Source organism: Paroedura picta, chromosome 1, assembly GCF_049243985.1.
Source record: "Paroedura picta isolate Pp20150507F chromosome 1, Ppicta_v3.0, whole genome shotgun sequence".
Lineage (NCBI taxonomy): Eukaryota > Metazoa > Chordata > Lepidosauria > Squamata > Gekkonidae > Paroedura > Paroedura picta.
The window spans coordinates 88318785-88341486 of NC_135369.1; the positions used below are offsets into that span (position 1 = coordinate 88318785).

Below are 22702 nucleotides of genomic sequence, written 5' to 3' on the forward strand. Positions count from 1 at the left end.
AAGGTATGGGACTATTGTACAGGACTATTAATATATCAGTCAGCAGTAATAACAGGTAGGTTTTAAAAGACAGATGAATCAATATCAACGAATGTTTGAAATTATGTAGAATCTTAGAACTGGAAGGGACCTTCAGGGTCATCTAGTCCAATCCCTTGCACAACGCAAGAAATTCACAATTAATAAAAATTAATTTTTTTAATAAAGTGCCGTGGCCTGGATAGCAAAGACTAGTCTGATCTTGTCAGATCTCATAAGCTATGTCAGCCCTGGTCAGTATTTGAACGGGAAACCACTAAGCAACATTGGGAACATTGGGGTTGATCCTCAAATGCATGTAATGGCTAACCACTCCCCGAACACCTCTTTCCTTGAAAATGCTACAAAGTCTCCATAGGTTGGCTGCAACTTGATGGTAAAATCAACCCTGCCCTCCCCCCATCAGGTAAATTATGTAATATTTGGAATAAGAAATATTTGCATATGCAGTCAGGGTAAAGCATGTGCCTGCACACATACATATGCGCACTTATACCCTGCTCATTTTCTGCTTCTAGTTCTCTCTTTTGGAAACTGGTTTTCATAAAATAACAGTTTTCCTATTTGCATTTGTGAATAGTATGCAATTAGTGCCTCAGTTTGGCTTACTGAGTTTCAGTTTCACTGCCCATTTCCACACAAGGAATCTGTTCCTGGACAGCCTTTGAATGTTGGTGAGTTTTAGAGCGCCCTCCACATGACGTCACCTGCATCCCGAGGCTGTCCAGTATCTGGGTTGAGTTTTGGCCATTTTGAACTTGCAATTTTGGAAATTATGAAAACTGGCGGCCATTCTGTACCTGGAAAATATAGTGAAAGGCTTTTCAGCTTTTGCTGACACCATTTTTTTGGGCATTTTACACAACATCATCAGCATCCAGTGTCCCAGCAGCAAACCGGCAGCTATATCCCCCATTTTAAAGGGCTAATTGGGGAATCCACAAAAATAGATTCCCCCAGTCATGTAGTGCAAGTGATAGGAGAGCAACCAGCAACCGCTCACTAAGGAAAGGTGTGGAGGCAAAATAGTGCTATCCCTGCCTCCAGCGCCTGCCCTCATACCCGCCTCCCTTCTCCAGGGGACGGGGCTTTTTTTTAAAGCAAGCTGCCTGGAGCAACGAATACACATTAAATCATCCAGGCAGAGCAAAAAAAATATTTCCCCACCGGTTAACACACAAAGCATGCCTCTCTAACCCCCCCCTCCAAAATCCGGAACAAAGATACTTTTCTAAAGCTTTAATGCTCATAATTCCAAAAGGGTTAGCAGTAAGCACTGTGCATCTATGATTAGATGCATAGGCATAGCAACCAAGAAGTTTTGCTTTTCAAAAATTTAGCTTGCATCATGGTCCCTTTAAAACAGGGAGAAAGATGATTGGCTGCCTTGCCTGGCTTGATTGACAGGTGGAGGAGAGTTGCGTGGATAGCACGTTCTTCTCCACGATTTCAAGCAGGTGTGTGGAGTGCCAAGAAGTGCGGGAAAGTGGCAGAAGAGAGCAACAGAGCCAGGAGGTGAGGAATGGGTGGAGGTTGAGATTTTTTATATTGTTACACCATTGTGCTGGTGTAATGCTATTTTTTCTCGATGTGCGGAATGGCCCTGGATTTTCATCCCTAAATTGTACGTCCTATTGGTGAGCAACCAGTGAGCAACCAGGGATAAGCCTGTTTGGAGGGGGATATGTGCAATAGTCTTGGCAGTTTTGTCCTGCCCTTTCACTCAACCTCCCCTCTCCATTTTCTGCTCCAAGTAATTTTTTAATGGTGCTGTCTGTGTTGTAGTGTGACCACAAATGTACATTGTCAAAGGTAAAATAAAATCTTTAAAGTGTCCACAGTCTGTTTGAGATCAGGCAGGCAAAATACAGCCCCATTTCTGTTTTCTGGAGATGGGGAATGAGCTGGGAAAGGGGGGGGGTGATCATACAGGGGTCTGAGCACCTTGTTTTTAAGCTAACCATTAAACAAATTGTGTTTTTGGACTCCAGGGACCATGTTCAGTGTCTCAGAAATCCACCCAGACAGAAATAAAGTCCCAAATAACAGGAATCCCCAAAGGGGGGTGGGAATGCTGTATCATGGTGTTTCTTTATCGCAATGTGGCAGAGTTGATTTTTGTTAAAAATGTATCTGTGTTGTGGCATTACTGCATAGCAATGCAGAGGTACCCTTAAAAAAATTGGGGGGCTGGGCTGGGGTGGGGAGAAAGTTTCAGTCCATGAGAGAATTGCTATGCTGTAATTGGTGGTTTGCTGCGATTGGCAAGCCAAGGAGAGGAGGGAGAATTTTGCAGCCTCGTCAGGAGGCAAAAAGCCGCAGGGGCAGGGGGAAAAACACTATACGGGTCTCCCCATGAGGAGTGCTGCAAATGTGAGATTTACCATCCCACATTTGCCAGTAGGAAGCCACTCGCATTTTACCCCTCTGTGCGGAAATAGTCATCATTTCCACTGTCTTTCAAAAGTGAAATAGGCAATACTTTTAATTTCCATTGAAAGTAGTGAGAGCAGTTCTTTTACTCCAAGAAATTTAAGTCTCTAGACTTATGCTATTCTACAGTTCACATTTGCTACATTCACTTTTAAAAGTTTCTCTGTAGCTTCAAATGACTGGCTGATTTCACAACCACTTGTTCCGGTTGTGTCCACCTGATGTCAATAGACAATGCTAATATATTGTATTATTAGCATTAAGAACTTCTATACAATAATGTGAGTGAACGAAGAGTTTTTGCTGTTGCATCTTTGAATTGCAGGTTATTGAATTGGTGTGATGCATTTCAGTGTAATGTATTAACAATAATACAGTTCTGTTGTTTTATACAGCATTTCCTCTCTTAAGTCTCTTTATTGATGAAGAAAATAAGCATATTATCACTGGATGTGCAGATGGACAAGTAAGAAATTAAATACAATTTACTGTCAACTTTGGTCAACTATCCAAAATGTATTTTTGCATATCTTCAAATGTCTGGATTTGAACGTTAAAATAGCAAATTCCCACCTTTTGATTTATTCATTATTCAGAAAATTATTCAGAAAATGCTTAATATACAGCTACTATAATGTTGGATGTTAGGAGCTGCTTTATAGCATAGTATAGTCAAGAGTGACTAACTGTCCTCTAAGATTTCCCCTTATTATATAACTTTTCTACCTAACATGCCTTTGATTGGATATATAAATATATGCTTAGGAGGCTCTTTACCTCAGAACTGTGGACACAGAATTCATGGCTGTGCATTCAAATGAATAGATTTCGGTTTTTTAGTCCATATATTATAATACACCTTTACATTATATTGATGGATAAAGTACAATGCTTTTATAAAATAAATAGTATTATAGAATTGGTAGGGGCCATACAGGCCCTGAAGTCCAACCCACTGCTCCATGCAGGATCAGCGTAAAACATCCATGAAAAGTACCTAGCCTCTGCTTAAAGAACACTATTGAGAGGGAGCTCATTACCTCCTTAGGCAGCCGATTCCATTGCTGAACTACTCTATGAAAATTTCCCCCCTGATATCTACTATTCTACACGTAGTTGAAACCCATTACTGGGGTCCTGTCCTCTGCTGTTAACAGGAACTGCTCTCTGCCTTCCTCCAAGTAACAACTGTTCAGATACTTAAAGAGAGCAATCATGTCCCCTTTTAGTCTCCTCCAGGCTGAAGATTCCCAAGTCCCTCTCTCAGAGGGCTTGGAAAGAATGAGGGATTTAGGAGTGTTCAGCCTTGCAGATGTCAATACAAGTAATGTTTCATTAGCATTAAAATGGCCATACACATTCTTTAGTGACATAATAGTCCATGTAGCACCATTTTATGAAATGTTAACAGTAGCCTGAAAAATGTGTTTGCCAATTAAGCTCTGTTTCATATGCAAGCTGGAGAAAATAAGAATTCAGTTTTAGATCAGCTTTAGTATAAAGACTAAGTTTAGTATATGGCCACAAGCATACCCTTGAACTCTGGCGATTAAAAGAAAAATTAATTATAGTTTGGATTTTTTACTCTCAGGTATGGATCTTCAGCTTGATTAGTGAACATAAGTATCGCTGTGTGATACATATCAATGTGAAAAAAGAGAAAGCGAAATTTTACAACAAAATAAGGAAATCTGAACAATTGGGTAAGACATGGTTTCAGAAAACATTTCCAAATATTAACAGGTGAGAAGGTTTAATGTGTGCTTTACAGAGTCTCTTTGATCACCATTGTTAATTTACTTACAGTCATAATGAACATGGATCAGGTTGGTTCATAGTAAGTAAGCATTCACATAGAATCTATTCTTGGATATGGAGGCCACTCTGGTGTGCATTGCAGATATTTGGTTGGGTGAAAAGGGAGCAGTAGATCCCTCCCAACTGTGCCATCCAAGTTTCATAGTGCAGAATCAGCCTAGGTTTAGTAGGAAAGACATAGTTGTTGTTGTTAGGTGTCCAACCCATCGCGACCCCATGGACAATGAACCTCCAGGCCTTCCTGTCCTCTACCATTCCCCGGAGTCCATCTAAGTTTGCACCTACTGCTTCAGTGACTCCATCCAGCCACCTCATTCTCTGTCGTCCCCTTCTTCTTTTGCCCTCGATCGCTCCCAGCATTAGGCTCTTCTCCAGAGAGTCCTTCCTTCTCATGAGGTGGCCAAAGTATTTGAGTTTCATCTTCAGGATCTGGCCTTCTAAAGAGCAGTCACGGCTGATCTCCCCTAGGACTGACCGGTTTGTTTGCCTTGCAGTCCAAGGCAGCGGTCCGCAAGCTTGCGCCCGCTGCGGACCGCTGCTCCGGAGTCCGGGGAGAGGGCGACCTGGGGGCCCGCACATGCGCGGCAGCCCCAGCGCAAGCGCGCATGCACGGACTGCTGCGCACGTGCGTTTGCACCCGCTGCGGACCGCTGCTCCGGAGTCCGGGGAGAGGGCGGCCTGGGGGCCCGCTCACGCGCGGAAGCCCCAGCACAAGCGCACATGCGCGGACTGCTGCGCACACGCATTTGCGCCCGGTAGGGGCGCAAACACCCGTTTGCGGCAGTCTGCGCATGCGCGTTTGCGCCGCCGCCATGCCGGCGGCCATGGCTCCCCCTCCCGGCCCCTCCAGGCTGCAAGCAAATCGGCCGCTAAAGCAGCCGATTAGCTTGCGGCTCGACAAGCTTCTCTTCCCTCCCCCCTCCCCCAAAGTGAGAAGCTTGCCAGGCCGCGAGCTAATCGGCCACTTTGGTGGCCGATTTGCTCGCGGCCTGGCGAGCTTCTCGCTTCGGGGGGGGGGAGGGATGAAGGAGCCGCAGCACTGGGCCGCGGCTCACGGGTTGGGGACCACTAGTCCAAGGGACTCGGAAGAATCTTCTCCAGCACCAGAGTTCAAAAGCCTCAATTCTTTGACACTCGACCTTCCTTATGGTCCAACTTTCGCAGCCATACATTGCAACTGGGAATACCATAGCCTTGACTAGATGCACTTTTGTTGGTAGGGTGATGTCTCTGCTTTTTAGGATGCTGTCTAGATTTGCTATAGCTTTTCTCCCCAGGAGCAAGTGTCTTTTAATTTCTTTGCTGCAGTCCCCATCTGCAGTGATCTTTGAGCCCAGGAAAATAAAATCTGTCACTATCTCCATTTCTTCCCCATCTATTTGCCAGGAATTGAGAGGGCCGGATGCCATGATCTTTGTTTTCTTGATGTTGAGTTTCACGCCAACTTTTGCACTCTCCTCCTTCACCTGCATCAACAGGCTCTTTAATTCCTCTTCACTTTCTGCCATTAGAGTGGTATCATCTGCATATATGAGGTTGTTGATATTTCTTCCTGCAATCTTGATCCCAATTTGTGACTCCTCTAATCCTCTAATCCTATGCCTGAGCACATAGTATTCACGCATCTTCAGGTGATTTTGGAAGAAACCTATCATCTATACGTATTTCAATCCAGATTCATGCCTCAGTTTAGGATAGAAGTGGTCTTGGTCACCAGGATTAATAATCTTTTCTAGGACAATGACAGGGTAAATGTGTCCCTGATTATTCTTGTGGACCTTTTGACCGCATTTGATACCATTAACCATGAAGTCCTTTTGGAATGGTTGATTGAGTTGGGACTGGCTGATAGTTTTTAGATGGTGATGCTGCTTGTGTCATAGCACAGCATAGCCTTTATTGACATATAAGTGGTGTTTATGTTTCAAAAACTCTCAAAGGTCAGTCTTGTTCTCCATGCTACTTAACATCAATATGAAACCATTAAGAGCAATCATCTTGGAGTGTTGAATGAGGTGTCCCCAATATCCAGGTGACACTGATTTCTATTTCTCCCTGATTGGTAGATTAGGTGGGTCTCTGGAGGTTTGGAAAAAGTAGTGGGATGGACAAGGACAAGTAAACTGAACCCAATAAGACTGAGGGGTTGTTGGTCAATGACAAGACACAACAATGATTGAGGAGTCATACTTTCCTGGATGGTGTTGCCTGGGCCTAGCCAGGCAGATACCCTGCCCGACATGCCTGCTCTCACCCTAGCTACTTCCCAGCCAAGGGTGCAGCTACTCGGACTCTTGTGGGGGGGGGTGGCCCAGAAGGGCAGCACACAGTCTATCTTTGAAAGTCTATGGCTGGCCATAGCAATCCATGCTGTGATCACATTTAGATTAGATAATTGCAGTGTACTTTATATGGGGCTGTCATTGAAGTTTATTCAGAAAATTGTGCTAGTTCAAAATGTGTAACCAGATTACCGGCCTTTTTATCACTGGGGACTGGTCAGTGCTTGACAATTTTACTGAGGCCCGGGGAGGGGGATAGTCTTTTGTAGATGTTATGGGTCAGCCGGCCGCAAGCAATTGCCTGGTGAAGAACATTGAGAGAACATAGGTGAATCTCATCAAGCTGCCTTATACTGATCATCAGTCTGTCAGGGTCTGACTGGCAGTGAATCTGCAAAATCACATGTTGTGGAGGTCTTTCACTTCAGCAGCTACTGGCTTCCCCCCCCGGAAATGCTAGGGATTGAACCTGGGGCATTCAGCAAGCAGAGCAGATAATCTAGCATTGAGCTATAGCTCCTCATTAGGGTGTAACTATTATAATCTCCAGCAATTGCCATCTAAAACTACGCTGAATTAAATCTAGTTCTGAACTTATTATTTATTAAATATACAGTTTGTCCCTCTCTGAAGACAGGCTCAGGGAGTTTACAATATACTGAAATACTGTTAAAATACAATAAAACACTAAAAGCAATAATATCCCGTGCACCAGTATCCCACTTCTTATCCATTTATTCAGTGGTGGGATATTCTGGAGAGAGAAGGAGGGAGCCCACTTTGCAGAAACCTGGGTATCATCCTTCATGCCTCCCTCTCCATGGAGGCACAGGTCACAAGAATAGTGCTGCAGGCTTTCTACCACCTATGCCAAGCCAAGCTACGAGCCCCCTACTTGATACCAGAACACCTATACAACGATCCATACAACAATCACTTCTAGGCTGGACTTCTTCAAATCATTCTACGCAGGCCTACCCTTATCCGTGATCCGGAAACTACAACTGGTTCAGAATGCTGTGGCCAGGATTCTCACCAATACGCAATGGAGAAGCCACAACAACTCAGTTGGCTCCCAATTGAATTCCGGATCAGGCTTAAGGTTTTGGTTCTTACATTCAAAGCCATACGCAGTCTGGGTCCAGTGTACCTGCCAATACCCCCAAAAGAGGACCATGCTCTGCCACCACCAACCAGCTGGTTATCCCTGGCCCCAAAGAAGCACATCACCAGGCATTTGCTTTAATCTGACTGACCCAACAACATCCACTGGTCCCCGGTTAGACACCCCCTCCTTGACCTGAAGCAGCCTGATCTCCATGGGGCTTTGTCTAGGTTATCATTTCATTTGAAGCCACTGTTGGACTATTGTTGATATGTTAGTTATGACTGTGTATATGTTTAGACTGTATTACCCCTGCAATGTTTTCTGTGAACTGCCTTGAGCCGTATAGGAGGGTGGTATAAAACTCTAACCTTCTAATAAATAAATAAAAATGAAAGGCAGTCCCTTTCTTCTTTTTGCTTTAGAAAAATCTACTTTTAGCTAACTGTTTTAGTTAGCCTGTTTCAGATGTGATACCCAATAACCATTTCTGTTTTCCTCAGATGAGATTCATAATGCTCCCAAAATATATACTCCAAATGACTTAAGAGCAGAAGAAACAATTGAAACCACCTTTCCTGTTCTCAGAATTGAGCACTGTGACAAGTTCGCAAATTTAAATAATGAAGAAAAAAGGTACGTGCATCAATTGCTTGATATTAATGACTTTGTGCCTGAAGGCAGAACTTCACATTACACATTCATTACAATTCTTTATCCCTTTACCAAATATAACCACGGGCTGCTATATCAAGAGTAGAAGAGTTTTGTAGTAAAGACAGAACAGAATGTAATGCATCTTCAGTTTCCTGTGATCCGTACCTGAGTAGTCCGTAATCAACTTTGCAGCTTGTCAACACCCTGTTTCTTCTTTGCATCACCATTGCCTCATTACCTTTCTCTTTAAAACAAGATTTATCATTGTTGGAGAATACTCAGAGATCCTAAATGAAAGGAAAAATACCAGTTTGTGTATGTACAATTTCCGGTCGATAAGAGTTCTCCAAATCAAGTCTTTGGAATGTAAACACATTTCTTATGTTTAGGGACTTAAAATAAAATAATCCCCTTTCTGTCTATTTTAATCTAGTGTTTCTTCAATGAATGCTCGATGCTTGTGGATAGGAACTTCCACTGGTTTATTCATAATTAATCTGGCAAATTTTGAGGTGGAAGCTGTTTTACATTATAGAGGTATGATTACATAATGTTTACAACAATTTGACGTGATAAACAGCTACTATATTGTAAAGCCATGGTTTCTCTTTAAAGATTCTGTTACTCTACCTATGACTTCCTTGTTCTTGTTCCCACTGAATTTTTAAAAAAGCAATCTAATATCTAACTACAAATATAACTTCCACGTGCCTCCATTAGAAATTTAGGAATATTTTAATTCAGTTTTTAAGTAGAGTGCAATTTGACTTAATGAAATTAAATTGAATGAAAGCTCATAAAAGAAGAGCGTTCTTAATACCCCGCTTTTCACTGCCTGAAGGAATCTCAGAGCAGTTGCTATTCACTGTTAAATCCATGGGTTCAGAGACCAGGACACTGGGAGTTCATTTCAGCTCTTTATTGTGACCCCAACTCTAAGGTACAAGAGGCAAAACTGAACTAGGAAACCAACACAAACCCTGAACTTTACACAGCCTATGATACGTATCCTGGCTCTTCTAAAAGAGTCTCCTGCAGCCCTGATGAGGGCAGAGCTTGGTTTTCCCTCGCTCAAAGCCTGTGCCCACTTGCTGAAATCTTCGAAGAAAGATATCACAACTAAATCAGATTCTCTAAGCCACCAAACTTTGCTCTTATTGAGCAAAGACAGGACTCGGTCCAATTTTTTTTAGCTCCATTCTTTCACGCTATACCATACCAGATGACTTACTGCATACATCAGCCAATATTTCTGATGTACGTGATTGGGTGTTCAAAGCTGATTCACTGGTTGATCACTCTTCAATTCTGCTATCACAATCAGCCCCATGGTATAAAACAATTTTAAAAAACCATTGTAGAGCATCATATTTAGTAAACTTAACAACACGTAATCTTAAGAATAACGATTTGAAATGATGCCATCAGCCATGCTCTCTGGGTGGTATCTCTAAACACCCACAGCCCAACGCCTGTGTATATGTGGAAATTCATATGTGGAGGACCTGCCCCACAATGTTTTGGCTTGTCCCCTGTACCCCAAACAAATTCCTTGCTAAATTCCTTGCCAAGTTATATACACAGCAAAACAAAAGGATCTTCCTGCCAGTACGTGCTAGTTTCACTTTAAACTGATTGGATCCTGAAGATGGAGCCAATGCGTGCTGCCCAGTCGTTTACTCAGGATTACGATCCTGCCTTGGACCTCAAGCTCAGTCCTTGGCAGGTCTACAGAAACCACAAGCACCTTCCCTTCCTCTCCCCTGAATAGAAGACAATTAAAACCAGTATTTGATTTTCTGTATTAGAAAATTATGTTTTTATTCTTTTCTTCTTTTTTTGTATCTGTAAAGATTACAGTGCCCTCAGTATCCAGTTTGCTGGATCATGTGCTTTAATGAGGAAGGCAGTTAGGGGTAAGGTGAGTACAGCACTGGAACAAAAAAAAAACACATGGCAAATTTTATCTGTTTAAATCTTTCCTTTATAAAATAATCTTGTCACTGTATCCTAGAAGCCCTGACGGAAGATATCACTGGTGTTATAAAGGAAAGGTTGATAGTGCTGTTTTAAACTGAAAAAGATTAATATTTCAGTATTGTCAGCTCTGAAGGACTACTTTTCTTCTTGATCTACAAAGCAGAAATCTTTTTGGAACCTTTTTTAAAAAGTGTTTTTATATCAAGATGCAGAAGATGGAATGTAGGGCTTCAGTTACATTGAACATATCTTCTAACATGGAACTGTATCCCTTTTTGTTCACTCCCCTGATACTTCCCTTGCCAAAAATAAAGGGGAACCTAGGAGGAAGTGACCATGTTCTCATAGAATTCCTTTTGAGATGGGGAGCCAAGGAAGCTTGTAGCCAGACGCGGATGTTGGATTTTCGTAGGGCAAACTTTAATAAACTCAGAGACATGATGAGTGTCATACCAAGGACGAGAATGCTGGAAGGGAAGGGAGCATGTGAAGGGTGGGCACTACTCAAACATGAGCTATTGCATGCTCAATCAATGACTATCCCAGAAAGACGAAAACACTGCAGGACCTCTAAGAAGCCTATTTGGATGAACAGAGAACTTCAAGAGGAACTAAGAAAGAAAAGGAAAATGTTCAGGAAATGGAGGGAAGGACAGAGCTCTAAAGAAGAGTACCTACAGGTTACTAGGCACTGTAGATCAATCATCAGAAAGGCCAAAGCTGAGAGTGAGCTAAGATTGGCCAGGGAAGCCCATTGTAACAAGAAAAGATTTTTCAGTTATGTGAGGAGCAAACGTAAAGTAAAGGAAGCAATAGGCCCACTGTTGGGTGCGGATGGACAAACTCTAATGGAAGATGCAGAGAAAGCAGAAAGGCTTAGTGCCTATTTTACATCTGTTTCTTCCCACAGGTCAAAGTGTTTAGGCACATCTAGAGATAGCCATAGCCAAAGGATAGTGTCTGGGTGGCAGGTTAACATGGATAGAGAGGTTGTCGAGAGGCATTTAGCTGCACTGGATGAGTTCAAATCCCCTGGTCCAGATGAAATGCACCCGAGAGTACTCAAAGAATTTTCCAGAGAACTTGCACAGCCCTTGTCCATCATCTTCGGAACCTCTTTAAGGACTGGAGATGTCCCGGAGGACTGGAAGAGAGCAAACATTATTCTGATCTTCAAAAAAGGGAGGGAGGATGACCCGGGAAACTACAGACCAGTGAGTCTGACCTCTGTTGGGGGGAAGATAATGGAGCAGATATTAAAGGGAGCGATCTGCAAACATCTGGAGGACAATTTGGTGATCCAAGGAAGTCAGCATGGATTTGTCTCCAACAGGTCCTGCCAGACCAACCTGGTTTCCTTTTTTGACCAAGTAACAGGTTTGCTGGATCGGGGAAATTTGGTTGATGTCATTTACTTGGATTTTAGTAAATTTAGTAAATTTAGTAAATTTAGTAAATTTAGTAAATTTGGCAAGGTTCCCCATGATGTTCTGATTGATAAGTTGAAGGACTGCAATCTGGATTTTCAGATAGTTAAGTGGATAGGGAATTGGTTAGAGAACCGCACTCAAAGAGTTGTTGTCAATGGTGTTTCATCAGACTGGAGAGAGGTGAGTAGCAGGGTACCTCAGGGCTCGGTGCTTGGCCCGGTACTTTTTAACATATTTATTAATGATCTAGATGAGGGGGTGGAGGGACTACTCATCAGGTTTGTAGATTACACCAAATTGGGAGGACTGACAAATACTCCGGAAGATACAGAGTTCAACGAAATCTGAACACAATGGAAAAATGGGCAAATGAGAACAAGATGCAATTTAATAAAGATAAGTGTAAAGTTCTGCATCTGGGTCAGAAAAATGAAAAGCATGCCTACTGGATGGGGGATACACTTCTAGGTAACACTGTGTGTGAACGAGACCTTGGGGTACTTGTGGATTGTAAACTAAACATGAGCAGGCAGTGTGATGCAACAGTAAAAAAGGCGAATGCCATTTTGGGCTGTATCAACAGGGGCATCACATCAAAATCACAAGATGTCATAGTCCCATTGTATACGGCACTGGTCAGACCACACCTGGAGTACTGTGTGCAGTTCTGGAGGCCTCACTTCAAAAAGGACATAGATAAAATTAAAAGGGTACAGAGGAGAGCGACGAAGATGATCTGGGGCCAAGGGACCAAGCCCTATGAAGATAGGTTGAGGGATTTGGGAATAGTCACAGTCAGAGTAGTTCAGCAGTGGAATAGGCTGCCTAAGGAGGTGGTAGACTGCCTCACTGGCAGTCTTCAAGCAAAGGTTGGATGCACACTTTTCTTGGATGCTTTAGGATGCTTAGGGCTGATCCTGCGTTGAGCAGGGGGGTTGGACTAAATGGCCTGTATGGCCCCTTCCAACTCTATGATTCTATGATTCTATGGTACAGCCAGAAAACAGTCTGCAACAGCAACTTTTTGCCTTTGGTTTATGTGGCTGGGTGGATGAATGACTTTGAGTTATGAGGGTTACAAGCCAAGGGACAATTAGTTGGATGATGTGATGAAGAAGAAGAGTTAGTTCTTATATGCCGCTTTTCTCTACCCGAAGGAGTCTCAAAGCGGCTTACATTCACCTTCACTTTCCTCTGCCCACAATAGGCACCCTGTGAGGTGGGTGAGGCTGAGGGAGCCCTGATATTACTGCTCCGTCAGAACAGCTTTATCAGCACCGTGGCGACCCCAAGATCTGCATGTGGGGGAGTGCAGAATCGAACCCAGCTCACCAGATTAGAAGTCCGCACTCCTAGTCACTACACCAAGCTGAAGCAAAAGATACCATTCTGAAGTTTTTCAGATGCAGATTTATTTCTAAGCCAGCCTGCGCATGTTTTAGAGTTATAGGATCTAGGGGGGGAAGGGGGTTGGGAGGGGGGTAGATGCATGTGTAACTCTTACAGAACTCCCAGCTTTAATTTTTGTTGATCTTCTTTTAATACAATGGGACAGGTTTTCTGTTTGCTGACATCAATGTTTGAGAATAGAATTGCCTTGCTGGAGATTGATGTCGCTATGCTGTTAAGGTCTCAGCAGAGCAAGCTTCTTGTAAGTGGAAGAGAGAAAGGTCTTTCAGCTGTTGCCAGGTACAGAATCATTTCAAGTTAAAGCTGGTATGCTTTATTTAGAATTTCTGTCTCTTAACACCTTAGATACCATTTAAAGACAGATTAAAAGAGTTAAAGCATGAATAAATTAGGGACTGTGCTGGAGGCTGAAATTAATTTTTAATGAGTGACTTCCTTGTTCACACCTGCAGCTATATGGTACTAGTTTAGCAAAAGTAGCTAAGATTAAATGTAAGTTAAAAAGTATATTGAGTTGGGTACATGTGCCTTCTTATTTTCGTACTCTTATTTTTGTATATGCAAAGGCAGGTAGTGTCAAATGTGCAACCCAAGATCTAATATAGCCCACAGTCCTCCGAAAACTGGCTGAGAGAAAATACTGTTTAAGTCTCAATTTCTTCCCCTTAATAAATGGCTGACTAGCTGCAATTAAAATTTCTTACTAATATATATATATATATAATTACGTGTGTTGATTTAGTTGCCCCCTTCTGTCAACTTCTCCCTTATGCGTGAAGAAAGAAAATGATAAAGTTGACAACAAAAAAGATAAATTGGGTAAGCCATTTCTACTTCATATATTAATTTGTAAATTGCTTTGTATTTGTTTTAATTTGAAGGATCATCAAGTGCCTCTTTGGTTGCTATAGGGGAAAGGTGGTCTATGTTACAGTTCTTTAAATTTTGGATTTTCCTCTCTATTTGTTTCTCATACTTAAATTCACCATTTTCACCTTAGATGTTAGTAGTGTTGGGTTATTTTTCCTTCTTTATTTTGATGCTAAATATGTGCATCAAAACAAACTCAGCCATCTCCTGTTGAGAGTTGCTCTAGTTTAAGCCAGCTCAAATCAATTGACTTAGTTTGGAATAACTCTGCATGGGATTGCACTTTAATTCTTTAAACTCCTTCTTCAGGATGCCATTGTTTTTATCCTATGTTACAACAGTTGTTAAACACTATAGCCTTATACTTCTTTTAATTAAAGACTTCACCTTTGATCTTTCCATCTGATTTATTAAACCATGTTATCCTCATGAGCAGAATTAAGTAAACAATTTCTTATGCATGCCTAAATTGAGACGATCTAACATATTTTGAGCAGCATTTGGGGAGTTTAGATGCCAAATTTCTACTACAATACTAACATGTGTAGTTGGAAATGAGTGCAGTTAATTTCATTGGAACATGAATGGAAGCTGAAGCAAAGACTCATGCCCTGATCCATCTAACCGTTACAGATAAAACATAGAATTCTGCTGCTTAGGACAGGCAATCCCACTTTATTCAATGGAGACAAATATTCTGTCTGCAAAGATATGTGTGGGAATTGAAATGAATGCCTAAGCTATAGAGCAAAGTTTGAGTCTGGTGGCACATTAAGACCAACAAAGTTTTATTCAAGGTATAAGCCTTTGTGTGCCTAAGCAGGAATTCCATATGTGCAACACCAAACTCAGGACAGCTGTGTTTGGTGTCTGCTGACAAATGTATGCTGCTTGTCCCAGACAGCATAACAGTATATAAAAAGATACTTCTTTAAAAAGTTGTACCTGTTTAAAATACGGTTAAATGTATAGCTCAGTCATGAAAGAATGAATATTTTGATTGATAAACAATGTATTAAAAGAATTTTAAAACAGAAAGCAACATGAATATATAGGTTGTTAAAAACATTCATTTGGTTGTTAAATATGGTTGTTAAAAAGATTCATTTACTGTTATTAAGTGGTGTGTTTTTTATTGTAACTCCCAACCTTAAAAATTACAGATAAAAAGAGCACAATAAAAGATAAGCCACTGGTGTTCCACAGCAAAATTAAGTCATCAGGTTACACATTAATGCCACAGTAAGTACAAATTATGGCAACAAAAAAGCGTGATTGTTACTGCATATTTGACGTGTAGATGATATACTGTAAAGTTATCTGAAGATTAAAGCATACAATAGAATAATTTGGAACTGTGATGAGCAAAGGTAAAGAGAAATGTTTGGAAAAGGTTGAGAAACTGGCACATATTCTGAAATCACTTGTGTCTCAAAACTGAGTAGTTCTTTTCATAGTTTATATGTACTGGAAGGTAAATTAGCCTACTGAGCACATGCGATCCACATTCTATCATGAAAACGTTGAATTATGTTACTGTTTAAATTGGGCAAACTGAATATGTTTGTATAATTTCATCTGCTTTGCATAATTTGTTCTGATTCTGTTAGTCTGATTTTGTTAGTACCTCCACAGCCATAAAAGCGAGACCATTTTCCCCCCTTAATTAAAGTAAAAATTCTCGGAAAGATGAATTCTGTATCCAGAATCACATTCCACATGTGTTCTGAGTAATTGAAGAATCATTGCATACCAAACTCTGGCTGTATTTCTGTTGATAGTCTGCTTGAATGGATCTTTTAGATTTATTGATATTCTTGTACTGAGACAGGTTTATATAATTCAAACATTTATGCTATGATTTCTTCTTTATTTAAAGAATGCATGGCCTGCCTTTCAGACAAGTATCCAGGGTTGTATTACATTCATGACAAGAAAATGAAGTTTTCAGACCCTTAATGCCTTCAGATCTTTTGAGATATTACATCATTTTAATGTCTCTTGAATAAGGTTGATGTGTGTAGATCAGATCTTCTTGTTTTCAGTTAATTCCAGCAACTTCCATGTAATGTCTGTCATCTATAGTAGTGCTCTTGCTCTACCCTCAGAATGACCATGTTTTCTCCAAAGACAACTGCCAAGCAAAGCAGTTTGGCATCAAAGGGCAAGATAAGTTGCAAACAGTAAGTAAGATAAAGACTTTTTAAAATCAAGGATATTAAAGACAGATAAATATTAATAACAGAGAGCCAGCTTGGTGCAGTGGTTATGAACGGCGGCTTCTAATCTGGTGAGCCAGGTATGATTTCCCACTCCCCCACATGCAGCCAGCTGGATGGTAACCTTGGGCTCACCACGGCACTGATAAAGCTGTTCTGACTGAGCAGTAATATCAGGGCTCTCTCAGGGTGTCTGTTTTGGGGAGAGGAAAGGGAAAGCGAATGTAAGCTGCTTTGAGACTCCTGGTAGAGAAAAGTGGCATATAAGAACCAACTCTTCTTCTTCTTCTTAGCATTATCTTGCACTAAAAAAATTTACTGTACAAAGATTTTATGATTTTTATTGTGTGATCCCTTAGAATCTTTGTTGGCACTGAAGTGTGGTATAGTGGTTATGAGTGCTGGACTTAGCTGGAAGACCCAGCTGGAAGTCCACGGAAACTCACTAGGACCTTTTATGCACGGCGGCAGCTACCCTGCGCTGCCGCTGTGCCGTTGCAGCAGGACACAATGCCCCGCCGTCCCCCGTATACGTACGAGGCGGGGCATGCTGGGCTGCCCTGGCGTAGCGTGCGCGTGCACTTTACACTGGGGCCAGGAGGGCCGGATTGCTGCCGGCTGAGGTAAGCTGAAGTGGCGGGAGGGAGGTGGGGAGGGGCCAGGCCAGGCCCCCTCCACACGCACTGGTGGGGGCAGGAGGTTGCCTCTGCTAGCTCCACGGCTCCATAGGGGGACACCGCAGGTCAGGGCTGGGCGGGTCAGAAGACCCAGCGCTGGCGATTATGCACAGTGCTGGCCCGCCTCGGCCCCTGCCAGCCCCTGGTGTACACAGGAAGTTGCGGAAGTTCCCCCGTTTGCTTAATGTGGGCCTTACGTAGCCCTGGGCTGGAATGCACCTGGGCTGGTGGCGGCTGCGAACATTATCAGGTATTTTCCCCGAAGCGCTGCCACCACCAGCGCAGGCATTATGGCCCATGCATAATGGGCCTAGGTGACCTTGGATCAGTCACAGCCTCTCGGTCTAATCTATCTCACATGGTTGTTGTGAGAATAAATGAAGTTGAGGACAATTATGTAAATGGCCTTGGGTCCCCACTGAAGAGAAATGCAGGGGTATACATCAATTAAATAAATTATTTCTGGAGAGCAAAAGCATCTTTTAGGGATGATTCCATATGAGGCAAGCCTTTGCTGTTTGGCAATGATTGAAGTAGGAACAGGAGGGGTGTAAAATTTAAGTATTAACTAATCTCCCTTCATGAAACCAGGAAGTATCTCAAAGAATTTCAGATCGACATCTCTAGGATAAGAGTCAAGTATATAGGCCAAATGCTTCCTTCAATAACTCTGCCTTAAAAGGGACATATGGTCAATGATAGTTTACAAGGTTCTGATATCAAGGAGGCTCATGGAGGTTTCTTAGATAGTGTTTTATAGCCCCTGCATAAGTCTTTATAGTGTGATCCCCAACATTGGTAGATAGAACATGGCATAAACCATTAATTTTATCAAAGATTAATGTCTCAATGAGGAAAAAGTCTGCTAGGCTACAAGTTAAAGAGTGTCTTTCCCAGGCATCAAAACCCTTTCCTCCTCTATGCATAACTCAGGAGAAAAAGCTGGAGTGTGGAGTACAGTAAAACAACGGAGCATTCGCTTGTGATTTGTTTTCCTCTGAGAGGGAGGAATTATCTTGTAAAAGAGAAAATCTTGCCCATTAACTAATTCGAACACATATTAATAGGACCTCCTCAACCAGGGGAAGAAAAAAAATGGAAGAATAAAGAATTAGCAATTAACAGTCACCATAGAAAGGGAGGGAAAAAAGACTTTGGCACTGAGTTTCAGAAAGAAAAAATGAAAAAAAAGATAACTTTAAACAAAACTTAGCTGAAGCTAAAATAAGAATATGCTAAACAGAAAGCTGAAATAAAACTACAATATCATCAATAGGTAAAGGTAAAGGTATCCCCTGTGCAAACACCAAGTCATGTCTGACCCTTGGGGTGATGCCCTCCAGCGTTTTCATGGCAGACTCAATACGGGGTGGTTTGCCAGTGCCTTCCCCAGCCATTACTGTTTACCCCCCAGCAAGCTGGGTACTCATTTTACCGACCTCGGAAGGATGGAAGGCTGAGTCAACCTTGAGCCGGCTGCTGGGATTGAACTCCCAGCCTCATAGGCAGACAGCTTCAGACAGCATTTCTGGTGCCTTACCACTCTGCGCCACAAGAGGCTCTAATATCATCAATATCAACTACAATACCACCAATGCCAATTTATTTCCACCACATACAACTTGCAGGGAAAATATTTACTTTTGTTTTATTACTAATGTAAATTTTTTCAAGTATTATCTGTTCTTCTGTTGTTTCACATTTTCTACATTTTTGCTTTATTATTGAAGAAGAAATAAAGAAGAGTATCCATTGGCATGTTCTCCTCCAGCCAGATCTGAGAGGCATATTACTGTAGCTGATAAACCAACTTCCATATGCTGCATTCAGTACTCAGGTAAAATGCATTTGTATTTGCATTGTAAGTTAGATGCTGATAATTTTCAAATGTTAAAAAGCTGATTCATGTAAGGAAACCAGGGTTATGTATGTATGTATGTATGTATTTATTTATTTATTTATTTATTTATTTATTTATTTATTTATTTATTGGGGTTGGAGAAAAATGGTATTGCATAATTGGAAAACAATGAAATGACAACAGGGTGATATGTACAACAAACTGATAGTATATCCTAGGTGCTTTCCGCATTCTCAGCTTAATTTAGATTCTTAATGAATTGAAGCCTGTATCCTTTTAATTCACATCCTGTTTGCATCCTGTTCCCTCACTCTGCACCTGTCTTCTTTCTCGGATTTTTCTCCTCCAAATTTTCTCCTCCAAACTGACTCTGCATACTCATAAGAAAAATTGGATTGCCAAGATTTTTTTCTTCCTTTTAAAAATGTTGCTGGGTGGATTGGTCTCTACTGATTGTTTTCTGGGAGGAGCAGCTGCTTTCACTCAAGGTTTTTCATTTTAGTACTACCTTTTGTCTTGGCTTCTGTGCTGCAAAAGCATTCTTTCTGCATTATAAATCCCCAGTTTGGTGTAGTGGTTAGGAGTGCGGACTTTTAATCTGGCATACCAGGTTCGATTCTGCGCTCTCCCACATGCAACCAGCTGGGTGACCTTGGGCTCGCCACGGCACTGATAAAACTGTTCTGACCGAGCAGGGGTATCAGCGCTCTCTCAGTCTCACCCACCCCACAGGGTGTCTGTTGTGGGGAGAGGAATGGGAAGGCGACTGCAAGCCGCTTTGAGCCTCCCTCGGGTAGGGAAAAGCGGCATATAAGAACCAACTCTTCTTCTTCTTCTTAAGTGTTGGGGTTTGCAGGGTTCAGCATTAATGTCAGAAGGAGTTAAAGATGAGCCCGTTTTTGCACTGAGCTGCTTCCACCTCCCTTCTCCCTCCCAACATGTGCTTGACTCAGTGGTGGTGGTGGTGGGGGATCTGTCAGGGCTGCCCTCTCTCTCTCTCTTCTTTTCTCCTGCCCTTTCCCTCCCATCTTGGCAATTTTTTTAAGTAAAGGGAATGCGTTAGACTTGAATTCCTTTTTTTAAAAAAATGGATGAAAGGAGCCATTGCATTTCTTTATTTTTGTAAGGGATAAAACACCAGAGAACATTTTGTGTAAGGCTTATAAGCTTTAAGCTACAACATGGCTGAGGTGGCTCAGTAAGGTGCTTGTCTGGAGATCACAGGATTTAAAAAAAAATTTAACTTTTGAAAAGCTCATGTGTTAAAAAGGGTCCATTTTAAAACTTGAGCTTTTCAAAAGTAAAAAAAACCCAACACCTCCTGTATGGGAAAGAAAAATCCAAAGTTGACAGTACATCTGGTTCCAGAACAGTGTGTGATGGGCGTGCATTTCTCCGATTAAGCAGAGAAAATCCACTCTTGGATAGGCAGGAAATAAATGGAGTGACTCGATGGTTGATCCTGAATAGTGCAGATTGGGGAAAAAAGCAAACAGCTTCAGAGTGGCCATTGGGGTCAGGTGATTTTTTTAAACTAGCTGAATGAGTTTCAAAAACCCAGTGCATAATAGTCCCTATTCATAGTGGTATAAACTATATTCCCTTTACCAAAGCATCCTTCCAAACCATTTTGCTACAGAATCACAGAATCATAGAGTTGAAAGGGGCCATACAGGCCATCTAGTCCAACCCCTTGCTCAACGCAGGATCAGCCCTAAGCATCCTAAAGCAATACAACCCTATTAGCAGTGTTAAAAGGCCTTTCTGAATAATTCAGTTTTGCATAGCCTGTGGAATGCCAGAAGGAAGGAAATCTTCCTACCCACATCAGTCAGGCCATTCCACAAAGTAAGATCCGCAATAGAGAATGTACGTGCAGGCCATTGCTGATCTTGTTGTACATGGTGGTATCTGCAGAAGGTGCTGAAAAGATGAACAGAACTGTCATTGTGGAACATAGTAAAGAGACAGCTCTGCAAATATGGTCCATGTGTGTGATGGTACTTTCAGTTGGCTGGCAGCTGCTGGGCAGCCAATGCAGTGACAAGCAATAATTCCTTTGATTTTGAACCCTTATATTGCAAATTTACTCCAGCCGAATACATTTAATCTTAATGGTTTTAGACTGGAGTAACTCTCGATAGAATTCCACTATTAGTGAGCAAAGTGTTCATTGCGCCATTTTAGTCTTCGCTATTCAGGATCAACCATCGAGGCACTCCATTTATTCCCTGGCATATCCAAGAGTGGATTTTCTCTGCTTAATTGGAGAAATGCACGCCCATCACACAGTCTTCCGGGAGCAGATGTATTGTCCATTTTGGGTTTTTGTCAATAAGCAGTCAGTATTCTCGTTCAGGCTGGATCAGCTCACCATTGTGTAGCATGAAGCACTCCAGAGGTTTGTGGTGTGGATGAGTATCACAGTGGTATGCTAACAATGTGAATGCTGATGAGCCAGTTAAATTGAGTATCAGACATTTGGGTTCATGTTTCTTACCAAGCATCATATTTAAATCAGAATTGCATAACAAGTGGAGCTCTGGACAGGTTATTGCTCAAACAGCACACATTGCATCCCTCCCATATTTCCCAACTTCTCTTCTGTAGACGGGTCACTCTGTGAATCATTTTATATTTTGTGAATGCTAATTGTCAACCCGGCTTGCTGGAAGGGCAATACATAAATTAAATAAATAAATCAAGTCTCAGTAGAGGCAATTCAAATAAGAACCAGTTGGTTCAAATGGGGGAATTTATGGCATATCTTCTCAAAGTGATATATGGAAATGCATTTTAGTATCGCTTGGGGGAAGAACTTCAGTGATTAATCATCTTGCTTTCTTCTTCCAAGAAGAATAGAAGCAATTACAATCAGTCCTCTTCTAGCCTTAGCCAGACCTGTTTTTTAAATCTCATTTATGAATTAATTCCAGGATACTTGGAAGAAGGAGGTCAGCTGCCTCTCAAAGTATTTCTCAGTAAACTTATAAGCTCAATTTTAAGTAGTGTCTCCCCTCCCTCCCCATAAACTTTTCAGTTATGTAAACTGTGATTGAAGTATAGCCACTATATTGATCTGATACAGAGTTATATATCACTAAGATCATTATGAGACCATAGAGAATGAAGATAATCAATTACAGATTATTGAAACAGTTACAGTAAAAGTAGTACACATTCTAAATCTACTTTACTTTGAATACATCAAGTATATTGTATTTTAAATAGTAACTTTTATTTTTGTTTATGGGCTTATTAGGCAAAAAGTTCAGACATTATGCATGGTTTAATTAAACTGTGGCTAGTGTTATTTTATGAATTGTGGTCACTCCACTAACTATGGTTTGTTAGGGTCTGTCAGACTAGAATCTGAAGCCCAGTCCTGCTTTGCTCCCATATAAGCTCCTCCTAGAGTATATAGAGAAGGTATCAAAATCAGCCTTAGACAAGGCAAAGGATTTGAGTGGGCATTTAAATCCTGGCTCTGCAAGCTAGTGATAGTTGAAGTCAGCCATGGTTTCACATGTCTGAAGTGAGCCAGTATATTCTGTAGAGGTTTATGATGAAGTAGTTAAACTTCTTTTCTTTCTATTTATAGTATTTGTACCCTCCATGTTTAGTAACATATTTTTGATATGTTGATCCTTTTCTCTTTCACACAATACCAACAGTGTTTTGTTGTTGTTATTAAAAATGTCAGTGTTGCCCATTTAAGGTATAACCTTGAGTGCAGAATGTGTAACTACAATGTAGTATATTTTATAGTTTAGAATTATTGAATTCTGTTACAGTATGAATTCCTTTTATAGGAGATGGAAAGTTGTTGGCTTGTGGCTTGGCTGATAAAACTTTGCTGGCGTTCAGCTCAAATCTTAAAGGAACACCAACTGTTTATTCAGGTAAATTACTTCTTTAACA

The 22702-nt window shown here is 41.5% G+C and overlaps 1 protein-coding gene across 16 annotated transcripts in view; it reads left to right on the forward strand.

Annotated features, from left to right (window-relative positions):
- Positions 1–22702, forward strand: part of WDR27 (WD repeat domain 27) — a 114275-nt gene that overhangs the window by 13207 nt on the left and 78366 nt on the right. For all 16 annotated transcript variants that reach the window (XM_077346948.1, XM_077346987.1, XM_077347015.1 and 13 more), the window contains 12 exons: positions 4–55; positions 2868–2938; positions 4064–4175; positions 8181–8313; positions 8768–8871; positions 10188–10255; positions 13300–13433; positions 13897–13973; positions 15188–15266; positions 16133–16207; positions 18651–18757; positions 22594–22683. In XM_077346948.1, the coding sequence (XP_077203063.1) occupies positions 4–55; positions 2868–2938; positions 4064–4175; positions 8181–8313; positions 8768–8871; positions 10188–10255; positions 13300–13433; positions 13897–13973; positions 15188–15266; positions 16133–16207; positions 18651–18757; positions 22594–22683 (1102 nt within the window). The remainder of the gene's footprint in view (positions 1–3; positions 56–2867; positions 2939–4063; positions 4176–8180; positions 8314–8767; positions 8872–10187; positions 10256–13299; positions 13434–13896; positions 13974–15187; positions 15267–16132; positions 16208–18650; positions 18758–22593; positions 22684–22702) is intronic.